Raw genomic sequence first — 20,347 nt, 5'->3', positions numbered from 1 at the left:
CAGTAAACATTGTACAGTATTAGCATTGACACTTAGCGTCATCCCGCTATAAAACAATGTCAGTCTTCTCCAAATTGAAATTTTTAACATTTTTTTTAACATCAAACATGACATCTTACTAGTTGGCCGCCCTGACGTTTGGCCCCCCGGACGTTTGGTCGCCCGGACGTTTGGCCGCCCGGACGTTTGGCCGCCCGGACGTTTGGCCGCCCGGACGTTTGGCCGCCCGGACGTTTGGCCGCCCGGACGTTTGGCCGCCCGGACGTTTGGCCGCCCGGACGTTTGGCCGCCCGGACGTTTGGTCGCCCGGACGTTTGGTCGCCCGGACGTTTGGTCGCCCGGACGTTTGGTCGCCCGGACGTTTGGTCGCCCGGACGTTTGGCCGCCCCGGACGTTTGGCCGCCCGGACGTTTGGCCGCCCGGACGTTTGGCCGCCCGGACGTTTGGCCGCCCGGACGTTTGGTCGCCCGGACGTTTGGCCGCCCGGACGTTTGGCCGCCCGGACGTTTGGCCGCCCGGACGTTTGGCCGCCCGGACGTTTGGCCGCCCGGACGTTTGGCCGCCCGGACGTTTGGCCGCCCGGACGTTTGGCCGCCCGGACGTTTGGCCGCCCGGACGTTTGGTCGCGCTGACGTTTGGTCGCCCGGACGTTTGGTGAAACATTGTAAAAACATACACCACATGTTACAAGTTCACTTTTTGTAAAATTAGCAGTTAGCATCACATTAGCACATACATTTTTCCAATTATAAAATGCTATGGTATCGTTGCAACACGTTAAATAACTTTGTTACGCAGACAACTAACACCATCTTAATATTTGCAGGTTGGGCATAACAAACTGAATCTTCTAAACAGCTTTAACATTTCAAGTTGCCTTTCTGAGATGTTTGCCCATTTGTTACAGGGAAATAAAAACAAACAAAAAAAGGATAAAGCACCATGGACATGACTAATGAACATTAATACAACCCCCCCCCCAAAAAAAGCCCCAAAACCAGAATGGAAGTGGACTGCCACTAACATCATCTCACAGCTCTAAAGCTACCATGATGGCAACCTGCTGGCCTGTTTGCATCTTGAACCACAAAAAAGCGCTGGGAACACAAAAAAGTACTCTGTTCCTACCCCAGGAAAAAGGAGCATGTACCAAAAACCAAACCCAACTCAACCCAACAAAACTACTAACAAAGAAGATTTTGTAACTGTACCTACCGGTCGGTAGAGGTGAGAGTGTAAATACAACTAATGTAATGCTCTGTATAAATGACTTTTTGATCCCGGACACTTCAAGCTTGTGCCTTTTATAACCCCACCGCTAACTTTTACTTACTTACTTACTTACACCGGCAATAACCTCTGTTTACATAGTGACTAGACTGAAAAGCATGTTCCACGTGTACTTTTAACCATTATCTTTTTTTGATTTTTTTTTGTGTGTATGTCGGACAAATTGGTGCTCAATGTCGCTTCGGGTTTTTAAGCTTTATCGTGTGCAAGAACGTGAGGTGAAGTTGTAGAGTTAAGTGGTTAAAAGTAGGAATTGTACAGGATTTGAGTTGGAATCTGATATTTGGAGTAATTTTACCTAAACCAAACTTAGACCTGTTTGTTTAGTGAACATTACAGGGTGTTTGTTCTAAAATGTTTGACTCCATTTCGTAGGCTTACCTTTTTGAGACAGTGGAGCAAGTTCGTGAAGCTTTTCTGCGTAGACCTCGGGATCCATTTCCATTTTGAACGGCATTTCTTAACCTGAAAAGATAGAAATGCAAAACGTTACTCACAAAAACTTGAAACATTTCTAAACACGTAAAAATTTAAGGTCAATTCGACGAAATTTAGCAAAATTTGGTCTCCGGACGTTTGGTCGCCCGAATGTCTGGGCGACCAAACGTCCGGGGGACCAAACGTCTGGGCGACCAAACGTCTGGGCGACCAAACGTCTGGGCGACCAAACGTCTGGGCGACCAAACGTCCGGGCGACCAAACGTCCGGGCGACCAAACGTCCGGGGCGGCCAAACGTCCGTGGCGGCCAAACGTCCGTGGCGGCCAAACGTCCGTGGCGGCCAAACGTCCGTGGCGGCCAAACGTCCGTGGCGGCCAAACGTCCGTGGCGGCCAAACGTCCGTGGCGGCCAAACGTCCGGGGCGGCCAAACGTCCGGGGCGGCCAAACGTCCGGGGCGGCCAAACGTCCGGACGGCCAAACGTCCAAATGGGTCCAATCTTGACCTGAAATGAATTTATAGCAAAGATTGACAACATTTAAACTGCGTTAAATCACATTTTGACCCACTATTTCCAACTCAATTCCTATAAAAGTACAGTTTTTCCGCCAAAAATACAACTTTACCCTTACGTTTTTCTCACTTCTTGTAATATTTTTTACCTTATTGTCGTACTATCATTTTGATGTTCTTCTTTTTGTGTTAAAGCAAAACTATTAAGAAAGCCAAAATAGTGCAATATCCTATCAAATTGTTTGATTTGGCCACATATTTTCTTTAGCCAACAACTACCGAGCTGAAGCCGAAGTAGCGTCTATACCCGAAGATCCCGCTGGCGCAATTGAGAATGAACAATCGACGCCAAACCGGCGAGGAAAACGATCGCTATCAAGAGGCGATACGGAGACGCTAGCGTCCTAGCTAGCTAGCCACACAGGAATTTTTAAGAGTATCGTATTTACATAACTTTATCATTTATGTGACGATCATTTGCTTTATTTCGGAAAAAAAACATACGTACGTGGGTTTGATACCCATAGTTAAATGGAACATATATTGTTGTCGATGATGTGAGAATGAGCAATACCTGGTGGTCGTTGTCCATTTGCGGCCGCCAATCCCGTGAAAAAAGGCAGAGTCCAATCACCAGCTGTTCTTTTCGTCTCATGTCAAACTGTTCTTTCATTTGATTGGCCTCCAGCTATGTTTTACATCATGTTGTCGTCTATGGCCTATAAAAAAAAACAAATAACAGTCAGACTTGTAACGTGATCAAGTTTTTGTTTTTCTTACCAGATGTGTCATTTGCATGTTGGCGTTGTATAATTTACGGAGAATTTGTACGTCGGAATATATTGGTGTTGGAGCGATGCAGTTCGTCGGATTGGGAAGCAAAAACGGGAACAACAATTGCTCTTCTCATGTTTTGAACTGCAAATATCTTGTGAATTCCCCACAGCCTTATTTTCTTATTTATTTCTGAAAAACAGAAGAGGCATTTTTCAATAAAACTACTGAAAATGTTACTTTGGTTTCAAGTGTCTTTCTTGGCATTAAATGGGGAGTTCATATTCTTCCCATTTAAGCCTTTTAGTCGTTTTTTTTAAGAAAAAAGCCTTACTATACTATGTCGTCTTTTTAAGGGAAAAAGACTTACTACATATACTATGTCGTTTTTTAAGAAACAAAAAGCCTTACTATACTATGTCGTTTTTTTTAGGGAAAAAAGACTTATTATACTATGTCGTTTTTTAGGGAAAAATGACTTACTATACTATGTCGTTTTTTAAGACACAAAAAGCCTTACTATACTATGTCGTTTTTTTTAAAGGAAAAAAGCCTTACTAGACTATGTCGTTTTTTTAGGGAAAAAAGACTTACTATACTATGTCGTTTTTTAAGAAACAAAAAGCCTTACTATACTATGTCGTTTTTTCAAGAAAAAAAGCCTTACTATAGTATGTCGTTTTTTGAAGAAAAAAAGCCTTACTATAGTATGTCGTTTTTTCAAGAAAAAAAGCCTTACTATACTATGTCGTTTTTTTTCAGGTAAAAAAGCCTTACTATACTATGTCGTTTTTTCAAGAAAAAAAGCCTTACTATACTATGACGTTTTTTCAAGAAAAAAAGCCTGACTATACTATGTCGTTTTTTAAGAAAAAAAGCCTTACTATACTATGTCGTTTTTTCAAGAAAAAAAAGCCTTACTATACTATGTCGTTTTTTCAAGAAAAAAGCCTTACTATACTATGTCGTTTTTTCAAGAAAAAAAGCCTTACTATACTATGTTGTTTTTTTCAAGTAAAAAAGCCTTACTATACTATGTCATTTTTTTCAATAAAAAAAGCCTTACTATACTATGTCGTTTTTTCAATAAAAAAAAGCCTTACTATACTATGTCGTTTTTTAAGAAACAAAGCCTTACTATACTATGTCGTTTTTTCAAGAAAAAAAGCCTTACTATACGATGTCGTTTTTTCAGGAAAAAAAGCCTTACTATACTATGTCGTTTTTTCAAGAAAAAAAGCCTTACTATACTATGTCGTTTTTTCGAGGAAAAAAGCCTTACTATAGTATGTCGTTTTTTCACGAAAAAAGCCTTACTATAGTATGTCGTTTTTTCACGAAAAAAAGCCTTACTATACTATGTCGTTTTTTCAAGAAAAAAAGCCTTACTATACTGTCGTTTTTTCAAGAAAAAAAGCCTTACTATACTATGTCGTTTTTTCAATAAAAAAAGCCTTACTATACTATGTCGTTTTTTCAAGAAAAAAAGCCTTACTATACTATGTCGTTTTTTCAAGAAAAAAAGCCTTACTATACTATGTCGTTTTTTCAAGAAAAAAAGCCTTACTATACTATGTCGTTTTTTCAAGAAAAAAAGCCTTACTATACTATGTCGTTTTTTCAATAAAAAAGCCTTACTATACTATGTCGTTTTTTCAAGAAAAAAAGACTTACTATACTATGTCGTTTTTTCAAGAAAAAAAGCCTTACTATACTATGTCGTTTTTTCAAGAAAAAAAGCCTTACTATACTATGTCGTTTTTTCAATAAAAAAGCCTTACTATACTATGTTGTTTTTTTCAAGTAAAAAAGCCTTACTATACTATGTCGTTTTTTCAATAAAAAAGCCTTACTATACTATGTCTTTTTTTTTAGGGAAAAAAGACTTACTATACTATGTCGTTTTTTCAAGAAAAAAAGCCTTACTATACTATGTCGTTTTTTCAAGAAAAAAAGCCTTACTATACTATGTCGTTTTTTCAAGAAAAAAAGCCTTACTATACTATGTCGTTTTTTCAAGAAAAAAAGACTTACTATACTATGTCGTTTTTTCAAGAAAAAAAGCCTTACTATACTATGTCGTTTTTTTCAAGAAAAAAAGCCTTACTATACTATGTCGTTTTTTCAAGAAAAAAAGCCTTACTATACTATGTCGTTTTTTCAAGAAAAAAAGCCTTACTATACTATGTCGTTTTTTTGAGAAAAAAAGCCTTACTATACTATGTCGTTTTTTCAAGAAAAAAAGCCTTACTATACTATGTCGTTTTTTCAAGAAAAAAAGCCTTACTATACTATGTCGTTTTTTTCAAGTAAAAAAGCCTTACTATACTATGTCGTTTTTTCAATAAAAAAGCCTTACTATACTATGTTGTTTTTTTCAAGTAAAAAAGCCTTACTATACTATGTCGTTTTTTCAATAAAAAAGCCTTACTATACTATGTCGTTTTTTTAGGGAAAAAAGACTTACTATACTATGTCGTTTTTTCAAGAAAAAAAGCCTTACTATACTATGTCGTTTTTTCAAGAAAAAAAGCCTTACTATACTATGTCGTTTTTTCAAGAAAAAAAGACTTACTATACTATGTCGTTTTTTCAAGAAAAAAAGCCTTACTATACTATGTCGTTTTTTCAAGAAAAAAAGCCTTACTATACTATGTCGTTTTTTCAAGAAAAAAAGCCTTACTATACTATGTCGTTTTTTTCAAGTAAAAAAGCCTTACTATACTATGTCGTTTTTTCAATAAAAAAAGCCTTACTATACTATGTCGTTTTTTCAATAAAAAAAGCCTTACTATACTATGTCGTTTTTTAAGAAAAAAAGCCTTACTATACTATGTCGTTTTTTCAAGAAAAAAAGCCTTACTATACAATGTCGTTTTTTCAATAAAAAAGCCTTACTATACTATGTCGTTTTTTAGGGAATAAAGACTTACTATACAATGTCGTTTTTTCAATAAAAAAAGCCTTACTATACTATGTCGTTTTTTCAAGAAAAAATGCCTTACTATACTATGTTGTTTTCTTAAGAGGCTGCTTGGCATAGAGGTTAACTCACCTGTCTTTCGTCTGGGTGGCCTGGGTTCGAATCCCGGTTGGGAAACATTTTCCCTTATTGGTTCTATGTACTTGTAGTCAAGATGTTCAAATGATGACAACAGAAAGTGTAGCCAATTTGTAGCCTAGTGGTTAACTCACCTGTCTCTTGTCGGGGAGACCTGGGTTCGAATCCCGGTTCGGACACTTTTTCACTTAGTTGTTTCTGTGGACTTGTAGTCAAGATACTGAAATGATGACAATGGAAAGTGTAAACCACTTGGTGGCGCAGAGGTTAGATCACTGGACTCCCGTGTGGGAGACCTTGGTTCGAATCCCGGTTGTGACACTTTTTCACTTAGTTGTTTCTGTGGATTTCTTGTCATGACACTGAAATGATTACAAAGAAAAGTGTAAACCACTTGGTGGCACAGAGGTTAGAACACTGGACTCCCATCTGGGAGACCTGGGTTCGATTCCCGCAGTCGACCTTTGGCTGATCACCGGACCAAGTAGTCTGGAAAATGGAATGAGAAGAAAAAAAAAAGGAAAAACTTTTTAATTTATATTAAACACTTAGTCATACTTTTCAGCAAAAGGTTATATTCCGAACTGCCTTCGGCAGTTCGGAAGACACTTGAAGGACCTGTCTGTGCGAAAGGCGTTCTCGGGTCGGCCTTCGGCCGACCCTCGACCGCTTGCTTGGTCAGTGAACCGCCGACACCGGGAAGCGAACTCACGTTCTCTCGGTGCAAAGGCGAGTGTGCAACCCACAACACCAACTCGTGCCCCACTTATACATGGGTGTTGAAACGGTTTATCCTAGGAAATGGGGTGAAACACTTAGTCATTTTTTACTCAAAATGCTTCATCCACCACTGAACACTTATATACTTAGGCATTTTTACTTATTCTTTTAACAGAATAATATTGGGAAAATCTTTGCCTGCACTGGGATTTGAACCCAGGACCTCATAGGTGGCAGACTGATGACTTAACCATTGGGCCACCACCCTGTGGAAGTAGACAGTAGTACTTGTACTTTTACCTCATTCACTTACCTGAATAAAATCGAGAAAATATTTGCTTGCACTTGGATTTGAACCCAGGACCATAAAGGTGGGAGACAGATGACTTATCCACTGGGCCACCAACCTGTGAAGAAAGATAGTAGTACTTGTAGTTTTATCTCTTGCATTTTGAATAGTATTGGGAAAAATCTTTGCATGCAGTTGGATTTGAACCCAAGACCAAAGATTTGTTAACTGATGACTTACCCACTAGGCCACCACACTCTCAGATTAGGCAGTAGTATTTGTTGTTTTGTCTCTTTTCACTCCCAGATCATACTTAGTACTTTATGGTACCTTCAAGTGGGAAAAGTTAGGTGAGTTTACAAATTAGAGCAAAGCAGGAATTGAACCTGGGTCCAAAGAGTTGAGAGACCAATGACTTACTCACTGAACCACAGGCACCTAGTAGCTTGCAGTAGTATTTATTGTTTTTCACTAAAAAACGACATAGTATAGTAAGGCTTTTTTTCTTGAAAAAACGACATAGTATAGTTACCTTTTTTTTACTTAAAAAAACCGACATAATATTATAGTAAGGCTTTTTCCCTTTTTTTGCAGTAGTATTTATTGTTTTTAACTAAAAATTGACATAGTATCATTAAACTTTTTTACCTTAAAAAACGACATAGTATAGTAAGACTTTCTTTACTTTTAAAAAACGACATAGTATAGTAACACTTTTCTTTACTTAAAAAAACGACATAGTATAGTAAGACTTTCTTTACTTAAAAAAACGACATAGTATAGTAAGACTTTCTTTGCTTAAAAAAAAACGACATAGTATAGTAAGACTTTTTTCGCCCTAAAAACCCCATCAGAAAGAGACAAAATAGGTCAAAACACTAGCAGTACTAAGAGAAAAGTCAAGAAAAACACTGCCTAGTTCCGTCATCTGATATCAACAAAGGAAACTGTCACTACAGTGGCGACGACAGACTGACAAATTGGAAATGAGAGAGCGACACGCCATTGCTGACAATAATTACGCTGGAGAACGACACGTTTTTGGCCCTGGAACACATCTGGAGAGCCTTTACTATGAAACACAGCAACACGTGGCAACAATTACATTTCCTCCATTGATTTCTATTCCTGTCTGTCATGGCTTGCCGCTTCACCTCTCAATTTCCACCGAGTAAAAGCAATCAAGCCCCGGAACGTATGGCCGTGGTGGCTTCCGGGAGGGACGCAGTGGTAGCGTGGACAGACGCTTGACTGGCTTTCATTGGCTTTGCTCAATAATTCCGACAAATTATACGCAATCAAAAGGGCCGTTTCTATAGCATAACGTTTTTCCTGTTCCGTGTGGGCCTGAGTAAGAGCATCTTTGGGTTAAAAAACATAAATAAATGGTTAAAGATGGACTGTTTTTTCTTTAACAAAAAAACGACATAGTATAGAAAGGCTTTTTTTCCCTAAAAAAACGACATAGTATAGTAAGGCTTTTTGTTTCTTAAAAAACGACATAGTATAGAAAAGCTTTTTTTTCCCTAAAAAAACGACATAGTATAGTAAGGCTTTTTTTCTTAAAAAAAAAAAACGACATAGTATAGTAGTTTTTTTTCCTTAAAAAAAACGACATAGTATAGTAAGGCTTTTTGTTTCTTAAAAAAACGACATAGTATAGTAAAGTTTTTTTCCCTAAAAAAAAACGACAGTATAGTAAGGCTTTTTGTTTCTTAAAAAACGCCATAGTATAGTAAAGTTTTTTTCCCTAAAAAAACGACATAGAATAGTAAGGCTTTTTTTCCCTAAAAAAACGACATAGTATAGTAAGGCTTTTTTTCTTGAAAAAACGACATAGTATAGTAAGGCTTTTTTTCTTGAAAAAACGACATAGTATAGTAAGGATTTTTTTCCCTAAAAAAACGACATAGTATAGCAAGGCTTTTGTTTCTTAAAAAATGACATAGTATAGTAAGGCGTTTTTTTCTTCTTAAAAAACGACATAGTATAGTAAAGCATTTTTTCCCTAAAAACGACATAGTATAGTAAGGCTTTTTTTGACCATATGACAATCGTTAACGGTGATCAGAGTCAAAAAATGGAAAATAAAGACGAACAAAATCTATCAAAATCGTAAAAATTTGGCATAGTGGAGTAGTGGTTGTCACAATGAGCTCACAGTTTTGGGGCAAGGGTTCGATAACACAAGTGGGTACTCACTGTGTGGAGTTTGCAGGTTCTTCTGGGATGGAGTGGGTTTTCTCTGGGTACTTTGGTTTGCTCCCATGTCCCAAAAAGTATGGAATTTCGTTGGTTGGAGTAGCAAGCACAGACACAGAAGACATTGTAGACCTAGTTAAAAAAAAAATGGATTAGTTTCTTCTCGTGCCCTGTGATTGGCTGGTGACCCATTCCGGGTGACCTAGACTTTTAAGTGCGCCTTATAGTCGTGAAAATACGGTAATGGTCCTACATTTCTTTGAAAAATTTTGCAAGAATCCGTTTGGCAAGTCAAATCCAATCATACATGGAATCAATTAAAATATGTAAACATTTAAACGTGTGCGTACCAGACGATGTTTAGAAAGAAGATAAAAGTATGCAGAATAATCCAAAAATCCTACTTTGGAATGCACCAATTATTATCAGGATTATTTAACAAAAAAAAATATTTTTGAAATAATAAATAGTCACTCAAATTTACCAGGAACAAAGTACACAAATACATAGTGTTCCTTCAAACTGAATTAGGAAAAAAATGAAAATAAAAGACAAAAACCTGTTTTCAATTATAGAAAGGGAGTGTGTCAATTGAAACTGTTCCTGGAATAATTTAACAATCTATAAAAATAGTACACCTGTTTCTTTGTATTTTACTGTTTTTTCAAAGTACTGCAGACACCAAAAAATGTGAAGTAACTTAAGAGCTGGCTGTATTTTTGGAAAAATATTAAAATTCCATCTTTTGCAACTGCTCGATGCATACAATGTATACGCGTATAATAAAAATAGTGCTTTTGAACTCTTGACATGACTTATAATGCTTCATAAATAGCACAGGTGTATGTTATGCTAATCCAGATGAGACAAAAACATTGGAAAATTCATCAAAAAATGATATCAGTGAGCAATTTAGCTGCTAACGATACATTTGCAGTTAATATAGAAAAAGACAGGCAATGAAAATATGGAATTTTTTCGTGTTTTTTGGGAGTTGACAAGTTTAGGCCCCGCCCTATTTGACCTTTGACCCCATTTTAATGTTTACGTGTTTAATAGGATGTCTTTAAAATGAGGGATGTCCAAATTTTTCTTTTCTAACGGTCGCTTTTGGAATAAAAATTATAAGATTCAAGATTTTTTTGTTAAATTAATCAAAATTAGGTAAAAAAATATTTTTAAAAATGTATATTTTTTTAAATATTATTAGCATTAGCTACTATTGACGATGGCAATGACACTCAATACCAACTTTCATTCAATAATTGTCCTCACAAGACTCACAGAGGGTGCCGGAGCCAATCCCAGCCAACTACAGGCCCCACCCCTAACCCTGCCCAGCCAATCACAGAGCTCAAAACAATCTAACAACCAATCACTCGTTCTTAAGGACAATTTAGCATCCTATTAGCCTAGCATGTTTTTGGGAATGTGGGAGGAAACCAGAGTTTGCTAAGAGCCAATAAAAACTGAGTAGTGAGCCGTAATTTGGCTCCGCCTACATTGAGATTTTTTTAAGGTGGCTTTTTGGTGACGCTGCCCCTTTAAATGGGAAATATCCCAGGAAGAAGGCAGCTGTGGGGAGCCAACGAATGTTTGCCCGAGCGACTCAGGCCGCAAACGGCGCAGAGTTAGCAGAATGTTTGACCTTTTTAGGGCGTCATCTGGTACGGCGTATTTATTGTGAGATGAGGGTGGTCTCAGATGCTTTGTTTGTTAGGCTTGATGGGGCGACGCCCACATAAACATGAAACAGTGGGTGAACATTATGGGCAGGCCATGGAATATGATGACATCATCCTTTTGTCTTTGAGCAGAAGACTTATAGCAAAGTCAAATATGAGACTTTTTTTGGTTTAGTTTTTTTGGGGGAAAGTCATGTTGTATTTACATTGAATAAAAAAAAGGTTATTTAATTTTAGGATAAATTTTAAGGAAAGAGAAACAACAAAATTGACTCTTTTGCTTTGGCGGGCCGCACAAAGTGATGGAAGGGGCCAAATCTGGACCTGGAGCCATTGCTTTGACACCCGTAAGTTCATTTAAAAACTCAGAGGTAAAAGGATATTGTAATATATAATAATTTTTGCATTTAAAAGTAAATAATTTTATATTCTCAATGGACACTGCATGATTAATCATGATTAAAAAAGGTTGTACTACTTATTTAAATTTGAATTAATATCTAAGTACTGTTTAATATCTAAGTAGTGTTTAATATCTAAGTACTGTTTACTATCTAAGTAGTGTTTAATATCTAAGTACTGTTTACTATCTAAGTAGTGTTTAATATCTAAGTAGTGTTTAATATCTAAGTAGTGTTTAATATCTAAGTAGTGTTCAATATCCAAGTAGTGTTTACTATCCAAGTAGTGTTTACTATCTAAGTACTATTTACTATCTAAGTACTGTTTACTATCTAAGTAGTGTTTAATATCTAAGTAGTGTTTAATATCTAAGTAGTGTTTAATACACAAGTAGTGTTTAATATCTAAGTAGTGTTTAATATCTAAGTAGTGTTTAATATCCAAGTAATGTTTAATATCCAAGTACTGTTAAATATCTAAGAACTATTTAATATCGAATTACTGTTGAAAAGCTTAGATATTAATTGTATGGTGAATCGCATTTTAGAAAACTCCTACAATTGACAAAAGTATAACATTATTGTGAAGGAATTATCCCCAATCGTATAATAATCAAATAAAGTTATCTCATCTAATCTAATGAATTGGAGCGCAATTGGCATGGACTTCCAAGAAGAAAATATTTTCTGGACTGATGCGGTGTGTGGGCTTACTTGAACAGTCAGCAATTTCCTCCCCCAGGAGGAAAAACGCTTACTAGGGTTCCACAATGCGCTGAGTCACTCCTTCCTAAGCGGTCAAGTTGAAGAAAACCCACTCAAGTTTCCTCCCAGGGCCCCTGACAGAGAATGTCATCATTGAAAACTTTGAACCCCCCACCGGACCTCCTCTCAAATGTCTGGGAATGTCCTTGAAAGGACAGAAAAAAACTTACAATTCATTCATTTTTAAAGGTATGACTCATTGGAAGCGTGCTACAACCTGGTAACATTGTTTAAAAACCCCCACAAAGGGCAGCAGGGGGGTGCTGGAGCCTATCCAAGACAATATAAGGGTGGTGGGAAGGGTACTCCCTGATTTGGTGGTCAGCCAATCACAAAGCACAATGGTTCTTACCTAATTTAGTATGTTGAAACATGACTGTTTTGGGTGTGGGGAACCCGGAACACCCAAAGAAAACCCACAAAAACTCCCCAGAAGATCGGAAGACGTCAGGTATTGAACCCTTGCTCTCAGAACTGCGGGGCAGATATACAATCCACTAGGACACTGTGTCGAGGGTAAAAATGAATTGCTAATGAATTAGTTGTTTAATTTAATGGAATATTTTGTCATGTTAAAGTATGTTTTTTGGTATAAACATTACTCCAATTTAAAAAAAAAAAGTGTTTTATTTATTTAGTTTTATTACAGATTTTTTTGGGAATAAAATATAACTGGGAAATGGAAATATTAGATTTTTTTTAATGAAATAATTGTTCATTATTAAGAAAAAGTGTTTAAAAATTATTAATGTCTATATGGCTGTAATTTTCATTAAAATTTTATCACAAATCATGATTATAACAGACCAATAATACTAAAAAATATATACATGACTTCATCCTGTCTTAGTCATTTCCAAGGCTCGAATTCTACACTATAAAACATGTTCACTGAAACACACCAACATATTCAGTGACTCCAATTTTCCGAATAACGTAATAATAATGAAGTGCTACCCAAAAAATGATAAGACTGTCTATACACTCACGTTCAGACACAACGGATGAGTTACACCACGTCTTAAAAACGGGCTGACTAATTCTTCTCTCAGACTACGACGAGGGAGGGAGGGAGGGAGTCGAACCTTTCAACATAACAAGCCATGTCGGTCGGGGCTTCTTTTGCGTGGGAGGCAAAATTCCACGTGGAACATTTTATTTCCCTCATGTCGTTCCTATCGTTGATGCTTTTCCCAGATCATCAAAAATCATCAGACTGAGGCATCGCTTGGGAATCTATGGCTCACGAGCCAAATGTGGCTTTATGGATGGGTACATAACATTCTAAAATAACCTGTAAGCTAAAATATAAAAGCTGAATCCCAAATGCAGCAATAATAGCTTTGCTTTGCAATTAAATTTAGCGCTGATGCTAACTTTAGCACTACTTTAGTCGTAATTGATTAGCAACAGCGTAACTATGTTAATAGAATAATTTTAGGTACTTATTTTAGTATAAATGTGTTGAAATGACAAAAAATACTTGTTTTTTATTTTAAATTTAGGTTAGGATTTTAAGAAATAACATTTAAATTAAATTAAGGTAGAACAAACATGGCCGCAACTATTGAAAAATTACAAAGTAGGGTCAACCCTACAATAAATATTTTTTTAATGAAAATAATTAATAGCAGTAAAAAAAGGAATTTGAAATCAGTAAAGTCAAGTTAATCGAGGGAATACTGCATATACACATTTTAAACAAATAAAAACCAAATTATTAAAAAAAAAATAGATAAATTTTTTTATACAAATACAAAAAAAAAACTAAAAAAATTTTTGTATCCCAAAATATTTTTTAAAACCCTAAAATCCAAATTAAATATGATTTAATTTTACTATGAAGTCCATGCATGACTTCCCTTTTTCCTCCCAAAAATTTTCTTCTCATTAGTAGAGTTTACCAAATCCAAGTGGTTTTGTTGGTTTCCCGCGATGACATCATTGCGATTACGCAGTGGAAAACGGACCACCTAGATTGTCCTAAAATATCGGGGGGCCCCTCCAATACTTCTCTTGCCACAAACATCCTTCCACCAGAAAAAAAATCCGTATTTCCCCCAAAAAACGCATGTTTAGACAACGAAAATCAACAATTCGCTGATGCGCAAATGAGCTGTCACTCAAAAAAAAACAAGGCACCATATTTCCAATCTTTTGGGGTTAATCAAATGTTCAATGTTGGCTCCGCCTGTGCAAATAAATTATAATTTGGATTAGATTTATGCTACTATTTGAGTGAATAATGACAAACGGTTGAGAACTTGGACTTTATACTGGTGATGTGGTTTGGGGAAAACGGCTGTAAATGTTAACATCTGCATTTATATGGATTTTTTGAGGGTTGATACATGATTGAAATTCCATTGTTGTGATCTATATGCTTGTTTATTGTTAGTTTTGTTGTTACGGTTTTCTTAAGGGATGCCAAAATTAATCGGCGGATGATTTGACAGATTTTTTAATAGTCTATGGATTATTTATTGGCATTAAAATGTATACAAATGCTCTTTTTTGGGCCTCTTAATAGCCAAAATACTCTATTTTAAATGTACTTAGTGTATTTACTCGCATATAAGTCGCACCCTTAAAATTGCCTTAAAATCGTTCAAAAAATTAAATCTCTCGTATATAAGTCGCACCCTTGAATTGCCTTAAAATCGTTGAATTTTGCAATTTTTCGCATATAAACCACCCCCTAATTGACAATTTTCACGTCCATATTTATGGTTTTAATAGGCAGTACAAATATGTTACTTTGAAGGGAAAATCTTGAAAAAAGTTGAAGTATTTTTGAGATACTGTATGAACAAAAAGCACAATATTAGTGTCAATATATTAAGTTATTAATTCATCCAGTAATAGTTGTTTTCTCACTGCAAAACAGAAAATAACCAACAAATAGTAAATATTACTTAGCCAACATCTACCCTTGATCCAGTCGTGATTTTTAGTTGTAAATATGACTTATATACGAGTAAATACTTTTTCCACATAGTTTTTTTAATGTAAAATATTTTTAAATTCAAAAAAGGTCAAATAAATTCTCTCTATATATATAAATATCTATAATAATTTTAGCATGACATTAAGTAGACTCATGATTTACTTTGTTGGGCCGCTCAAAGTCATATGGGGGTCCGGAGTTAGCCCTCGAGCCGCTACTTTGACACCAGTTACCCTACAGATATTTTTTTCATCGCAAACAGGATACATCAGTGAAGATTTACTCTTCTATAAACCTTACATTTTCCATTTGTTTAATTTATATTTAGTACTTCCTTGGGCTATACACATTGTTATTTTTGTTACATCATTTAAACGCGCAAAAAAAAAACATTTGGAGAAATCATAACGGTAACTTTGCGGTTTAAGGTGTTAAATGTTCTTTGGGGGCCTCTCGTTTGTTACTTTTTCTGTCAATCATTTTTTTCGACACCGATAAAACGCTTTAAAAAGAAAAAAAATGGGGAAAAATTGTAACCGCTGATTATTATTGCAAAAATATCTTCCTATCCAATCACAGCAAGAGGGTGAATTTAGTGGAGCTGCAGTTTCCCCGACTTTGACCTTCCCGGCTTCAAACAGCTTTCTTTGGAATTCTGTCCGTTTATTTATCCGCTCCTTGAACGCCACATTATTTCGTTTGCTGCTTTCGCACTTGGACAGCGAGCCAAAATAGCCAAAAAGACAAAAAAAATACGTAATCTTGCGGTTTCAAACTATCAAGTTTAATATTCCTGGCACGTAATTAACTCCGCCCCCTAATCCCGGTAGATATCGTAGATCCAGTTGAGAAAAAAGCGCCTTTGGGAATTTAGTCATAGGTAAATATTTTTTAAACGGTTGTGAGATACATTTTTTACAGCGTGGTGTGGGAAATTAAATGTCAGGAAAGAAATGGTACATGGAAATATTTTTGGAGAAAAATTGTAGTATTACGAGATTATAGTCATTAGATGAGTAAAATTAGGTTATACATTGTAATATTACCAGAGTGTAATTGTAATATTATGAGGAAAATAAAAATTATGATTATGATTTGGTGCTGTAATATGTGAAGCCGAATCTGTTTGGTTTTATGGGCTTTAACTTTTGGTGGCGTAAGGTCAATGTGAATATTAGATATTGAAATCTGTTAATTAAAACATTTTATTTTGATATTCTGTGAACTGGAAGTGGTTTGGGGTCTGCGGAAAAATTTGATTTTGAATTAGTTTAGGGATTATTCTTGATAAAATGTTGATGAAAATGACTATATTGTTAATATAGCTGACAATTACAATTTTTGGTGATTTTTTCCATGCAAAAAAGTGTCAAATTAATGTCTATCGGCTTTTGGAAAAGGGTTAAACGGTGAAAAAGGGGTTCCAGGTTCAAGACTTCCACCAGATGAGGCGGCTCGGGCATATGATGACAATGCGTCCCGTTGATATGTTCTGGGAATGTCCCACTGGGAAGAAGACATATCCAGGTTCAATCCCAGAGGTTTTCACCAGATGAGGTGGCTCGGGCATATGATTGAGATGCATCCTATTGAAGTGTTCTGGGCATGGAGGGGTGACCATGTGTCCCAGCTGATCTGGGAATGCTTTATAATCCTCCAAGAAGAGATTTCCAAGAGATGAAGTGGCTTGGGAAGGAGAATTTAGGACTGGTGTCCAGGTAAATGCAAGAAAATGGATGAATGGACAGAAAATATTGTGATTTAAAGGGTTAAAGTTGCAAGCCAAGAACAGTAAAATGTGTATTTCCCCGTAAAAACTGTCAAATGAAAAGTCCTTCGAATTGGAGGAGAGATGGGAAACATGACGCTTGGCAAATAGTGGAACAAAGTATCAAAAAATTATTAAGTGATTATTTGGCAAACAACTTTGGGGAAAATAAAGAGAATTAGGTAAGACAACATTCCAGGAAAGAGTCGCGGGGGATTGTTGTATGCGTGTAGAAAGTCAATGGAAGTGGGAGGGGTAGCATATGTCAGTTTGAAAAGGAGGCGGAGCCAGAGAAAGCCTGTTTCTTGTACTGACTCGGGAAGCTTGTTGATTGGGAACAAATGGACGGCATGGCTTCTGTCCTCGGGAGACATTGCAGGTGCCAAATGGGGGTAAAGATCCGCTTTTGACAAGTTTGGCAGCAAACCAAGGACCACTTCAAAAGTCATGTAATGCAAGAATGAACAGATTGGAGTCTGGCATCTATCCATAAAGGGGGATGTGGTGGGCCGGAAGCGGCCCTAGGGCCGCGACTTTGAAACCCGGGGGGCAGAGCGGAAATTGAGACGTTGGCACTTTTAAGTTGGGGCTTGTACTTGAGGAAGGATGTCAAATTTGGGTTGGTTTGTGGGCTGCATTAACGTCAACTCGATTTCATTCTGGGCCGGAATATTTTAAATATATATATATTTTTTAATCGGATTAAAAGACCTGGATTAAAAATACCTGGATTAAAAATCCCTAAATATGCAGTTTTTGTATAGATATAAAATGATGTTATTTGAGCTTCTTGTTTTTTTCTTAACTATTTTAAATTATGTTCAATATTAAAGTGGAAATATTTTTATATATTTATTTTGAGATTTTACAAAAAGAAATTTCCTGAATACAGGATGAAATAAAAATTTAATCTAATCTAATCTAGTCTAATCTAATATAATGTAGTAGATTTTAATCTAATATAATCTAGTGGAATCTAGTCTAATCTAATCCAATCTGCTTTTTGAACTAAAAACAAAAAAAGTAAAAAAATGATTAAAAAAATGCAATTATTGTAATGAAAAAAGCGGAAATCAGGAATTATGATATACATCTATAATCTCAATTTGAATTTGATCCTAAAACATAAAGCCACCACTCATGATTTAATTTTTCGGCCCACACAAAATGATGTGGCGGGCCAGATTTGGCCCCTGTGCCGCCATATTAACACCCATGTACTAGCAAATCCTGAAAATTCACTAAAATCAAATCAAAGCCAAAGTAAACATCTTATTTGTTTTGAAGAAATCAGTAAATCGTTTACACCAGCTGTCAAGATTATCATAAGTGTACTAATCAAGTAAAAAGCCAAAAATTGTACTGTATTACACAAACAGTAGTAATTTTTTTGGCCAAAATGGGTCTTTGATGGTCATACAAAGACGGCGGACAACTGCTAAATTGACAGTGAAGGAGCAACCGTTTCATTATTGGAGACATATTTACACTGTTTATCCCTAAAAACACTGCCCATGTGTTTGCTTTTACCCGATAAAAATTTGCGGGGTGTCATTGATGCAATGGGAAAACCCAGCCAAAACCCAACAGATGTCTTTGTTATGGGTTCTTTGATCAGTCCTTCCCTTGTAAGGGTCTAGCATGAAAAACCAGATTGAATGGGATTACAAAGCAATAGCGTGTTTGGAAATCAACCCTTTTAGCTCCTCCCCCATTTGTTGACAAGTCGACTAATTATCGCCTTTCTCCAAGACAGATCAAAGACGTGGACAAGCCTAACGTCCCTGATATTATTTTACAAGAACACCTGCGTGAGGATTGTACTTTTTAGGATGAGATGATTTCATTTTCCGGTTGTAGATTAAAAGAATATGATTGTGGAAATATGGTTCGGGTTTTAAGGTAAACTTTGGGTGAACTTTTTAAAAGGATTGATTACAATTGGCATGTTTAGTTAAGTTTTTACTGATTTTAAAGGGCCAGTGATATTGATAGGATAGCTGACATTTTTAAATTTTATTTTTTTACGTTAATATATATATATAGTTATTTTTATTTCAATATTTTTGGGAAAACGGGAACATTTGATGGTCTTTTTTATTTTTTAATCATTTTTTTGTATTTAGAATTATAGTAGTATAGTAGTAGTATAGTATTAAAATGTATAATTGAAATTAATCAGGGTCCATTTTTAACGTTTTAAATGCGAAAAATCTTCCTATATATGACAATATCCTTATATTTCAGACAAAAAATCTATTTAAACTAACGTATTTGAACGACTATAAGGCGCACCGCATTATAAGGCGCACCCTCAATGAATGACATTTTTTCCATATATAAGGCGCACTGTACTATAAGGCGCACTGTACTATAAGGCCCACTGTACTATAAGGTCCACTGTATTATAAGGTCCACTGTATTATAAGGTCCACTGTACTATAAGGTCCACTGTACTATAAGACGCACTGTACTATAAGACGCACTGTACTATAAGGCGCACTGTCTATTTTGGAGAAAATTTAAGACTTAAGTGCGCCTTATAGTCGTGAAAATATGGTAAGTAAAGTTGGCTATGTAAAACCTAATTTCAATACCATTAATCAGTCAACAAATGACCTTTAAATTGTTAAACAAAAATCTTTTTAACAGAGTACACAGTATTGTACTCATTTGAACTTGCAGTCCTTGAAAAAAACCCCATCGAAAAACCTAACACAAGTGATAGCTTGTACTAAAAACCCGAGCGTGAACCACAAAATACCTTGTCAAGAAGACAAATTATTCTCACATTGATCGAATGTCTGAAGCAATAACAACTAACAGACAAATGTGAGCAAGTGCAGGCTAATAATATCAAGAGAAAGCTTTACAACCAATGAAAAGGCACCTTTGTTAGCGTTCAGCTGTTGTCCTTTCAAATGAACCATGGCGCCATCTTTTCCTTTCCACGTCGCTCGTCCAAACTTGCAAAACCGCCCGTGACTGGAACCACTACCTAAAAAAAAAAGAGGACAGAGTTTTGGTTGGTTTGGACGCCATGACTCACATCATCCACTTATTTCTTCTAAAAAAACGTTCAATTCTCGAGTTTATTTTAAAAAAAACAGGCATTAAAGTGGCGGCTCGGGTCCACATTGGGTCCTTTCGCCAATCATGATTGGTCACCTGATGTTTTAAGATAAAATTTAAATAAAAATTATAGATATGCAGTGTTCCCTCACTATTTCACGGTTTGAATTTTCTCTATTACTCGAGTTTGATTTATTTAATAAAGAAAATATACATATTAATGAATATATACATGTAAATATGTAACATTATATACTAATTTAACTAGTAGTTACTGTGATATTAAATACTATACTACAAAAAAAGTACAATATCCTTAGACAGTACCACTGGGGTATGTTAGATTAGATTAGATTAAGTTAGATAACACACATGTACACATATGGCCTAAAAGAATCTGTGGAAAATATGCGTTATATAT

General features: G+C 36.0%; 2 protein-coding genes across 6 annotated transcripts in view; one reads left to right on the top strand and one right to left on the bottom strand.

Annotated features, from left to right (window-relative positions):
• col12a1a (collagen, type XII, alpha 1a) overlaps positions 1–3,255 on the top strand; it is a 52,149-nt gene extending 48,894 nt beyond the window's left edge. For all 3 annotated transcript variants that reach the window (XM_077730686.1, XM_077730685.1, XM_077730684.1), the window contains one exon: positions 2,511–3,255. In XM_077730686.1, coding sequence (XP_077586812.1) covers positions 2,511–2,650 — 140 coding nt within the window. In that variant the 3' untranslated portion in view covers positions 2,651–3,255. The remainder of the gene's footprint in view (positions 1–2,510) is intronic.
• LOC144206019 (uncharacterized) overlaps positions 2,134–20,347 on the bottom strand; it is a 41,515-nt gene continuing 23,301 nt past the window's right edge. For 2 of the 3 annotated variants that reach the window (XM_077730687.1, XM_077730688.1), the window contains 5 exons: positions 19,745–19,852; positions 9,289–9,420; positions 3,023–3,208; positions 2,817–2,961; positions 2,134–2,234 (listed from right to left, as the gene is read on the bottom strand). In XM_077730687.1, coding sequence (XP_077586813.1) covers positions 3,057–3,208; positions 9,289–9,420; positions 19,745–19,852 — 392 coding nt within the window. In that variant the 3' untranslated portion in view covers positions 2,134–2,234; positions 2,817–2,961; positions 3,023–3,056. Of the gene's footprint in view, positions 2,235–2,816; positions 2,962–3,022; positions 3,209–6,211; positions 6,567–7,110; positions 7,205–7,326; positions 7,417–9,288; positions 9,421–19,744; positions 19,853–20,347 lie in introns of all 3 variants that reach the window. The other variant, XM_077730689.1, reaches the window with a different exon arrangement.

This window comes from Stigmatopora nigra, chromosome 13, assembly GCF_051989575.1.
Source record: "Stigmatopora nigra isolate UIUO_SnigA chromosome 13, RoL_Snig_1.1, whole genome shotgun sequence".
Lineage (NCBI taxonomy): Eukaryota > Metazoa > Chordata > Actinopteri > Syngnathiformes > Syngnathidae > Stigmatopora > Stigmatopora nigra.
Note: the sequence above shows the minus strand (reverse complement) of the source record. Positions and strands in the feature narration are given on the sequence as shown.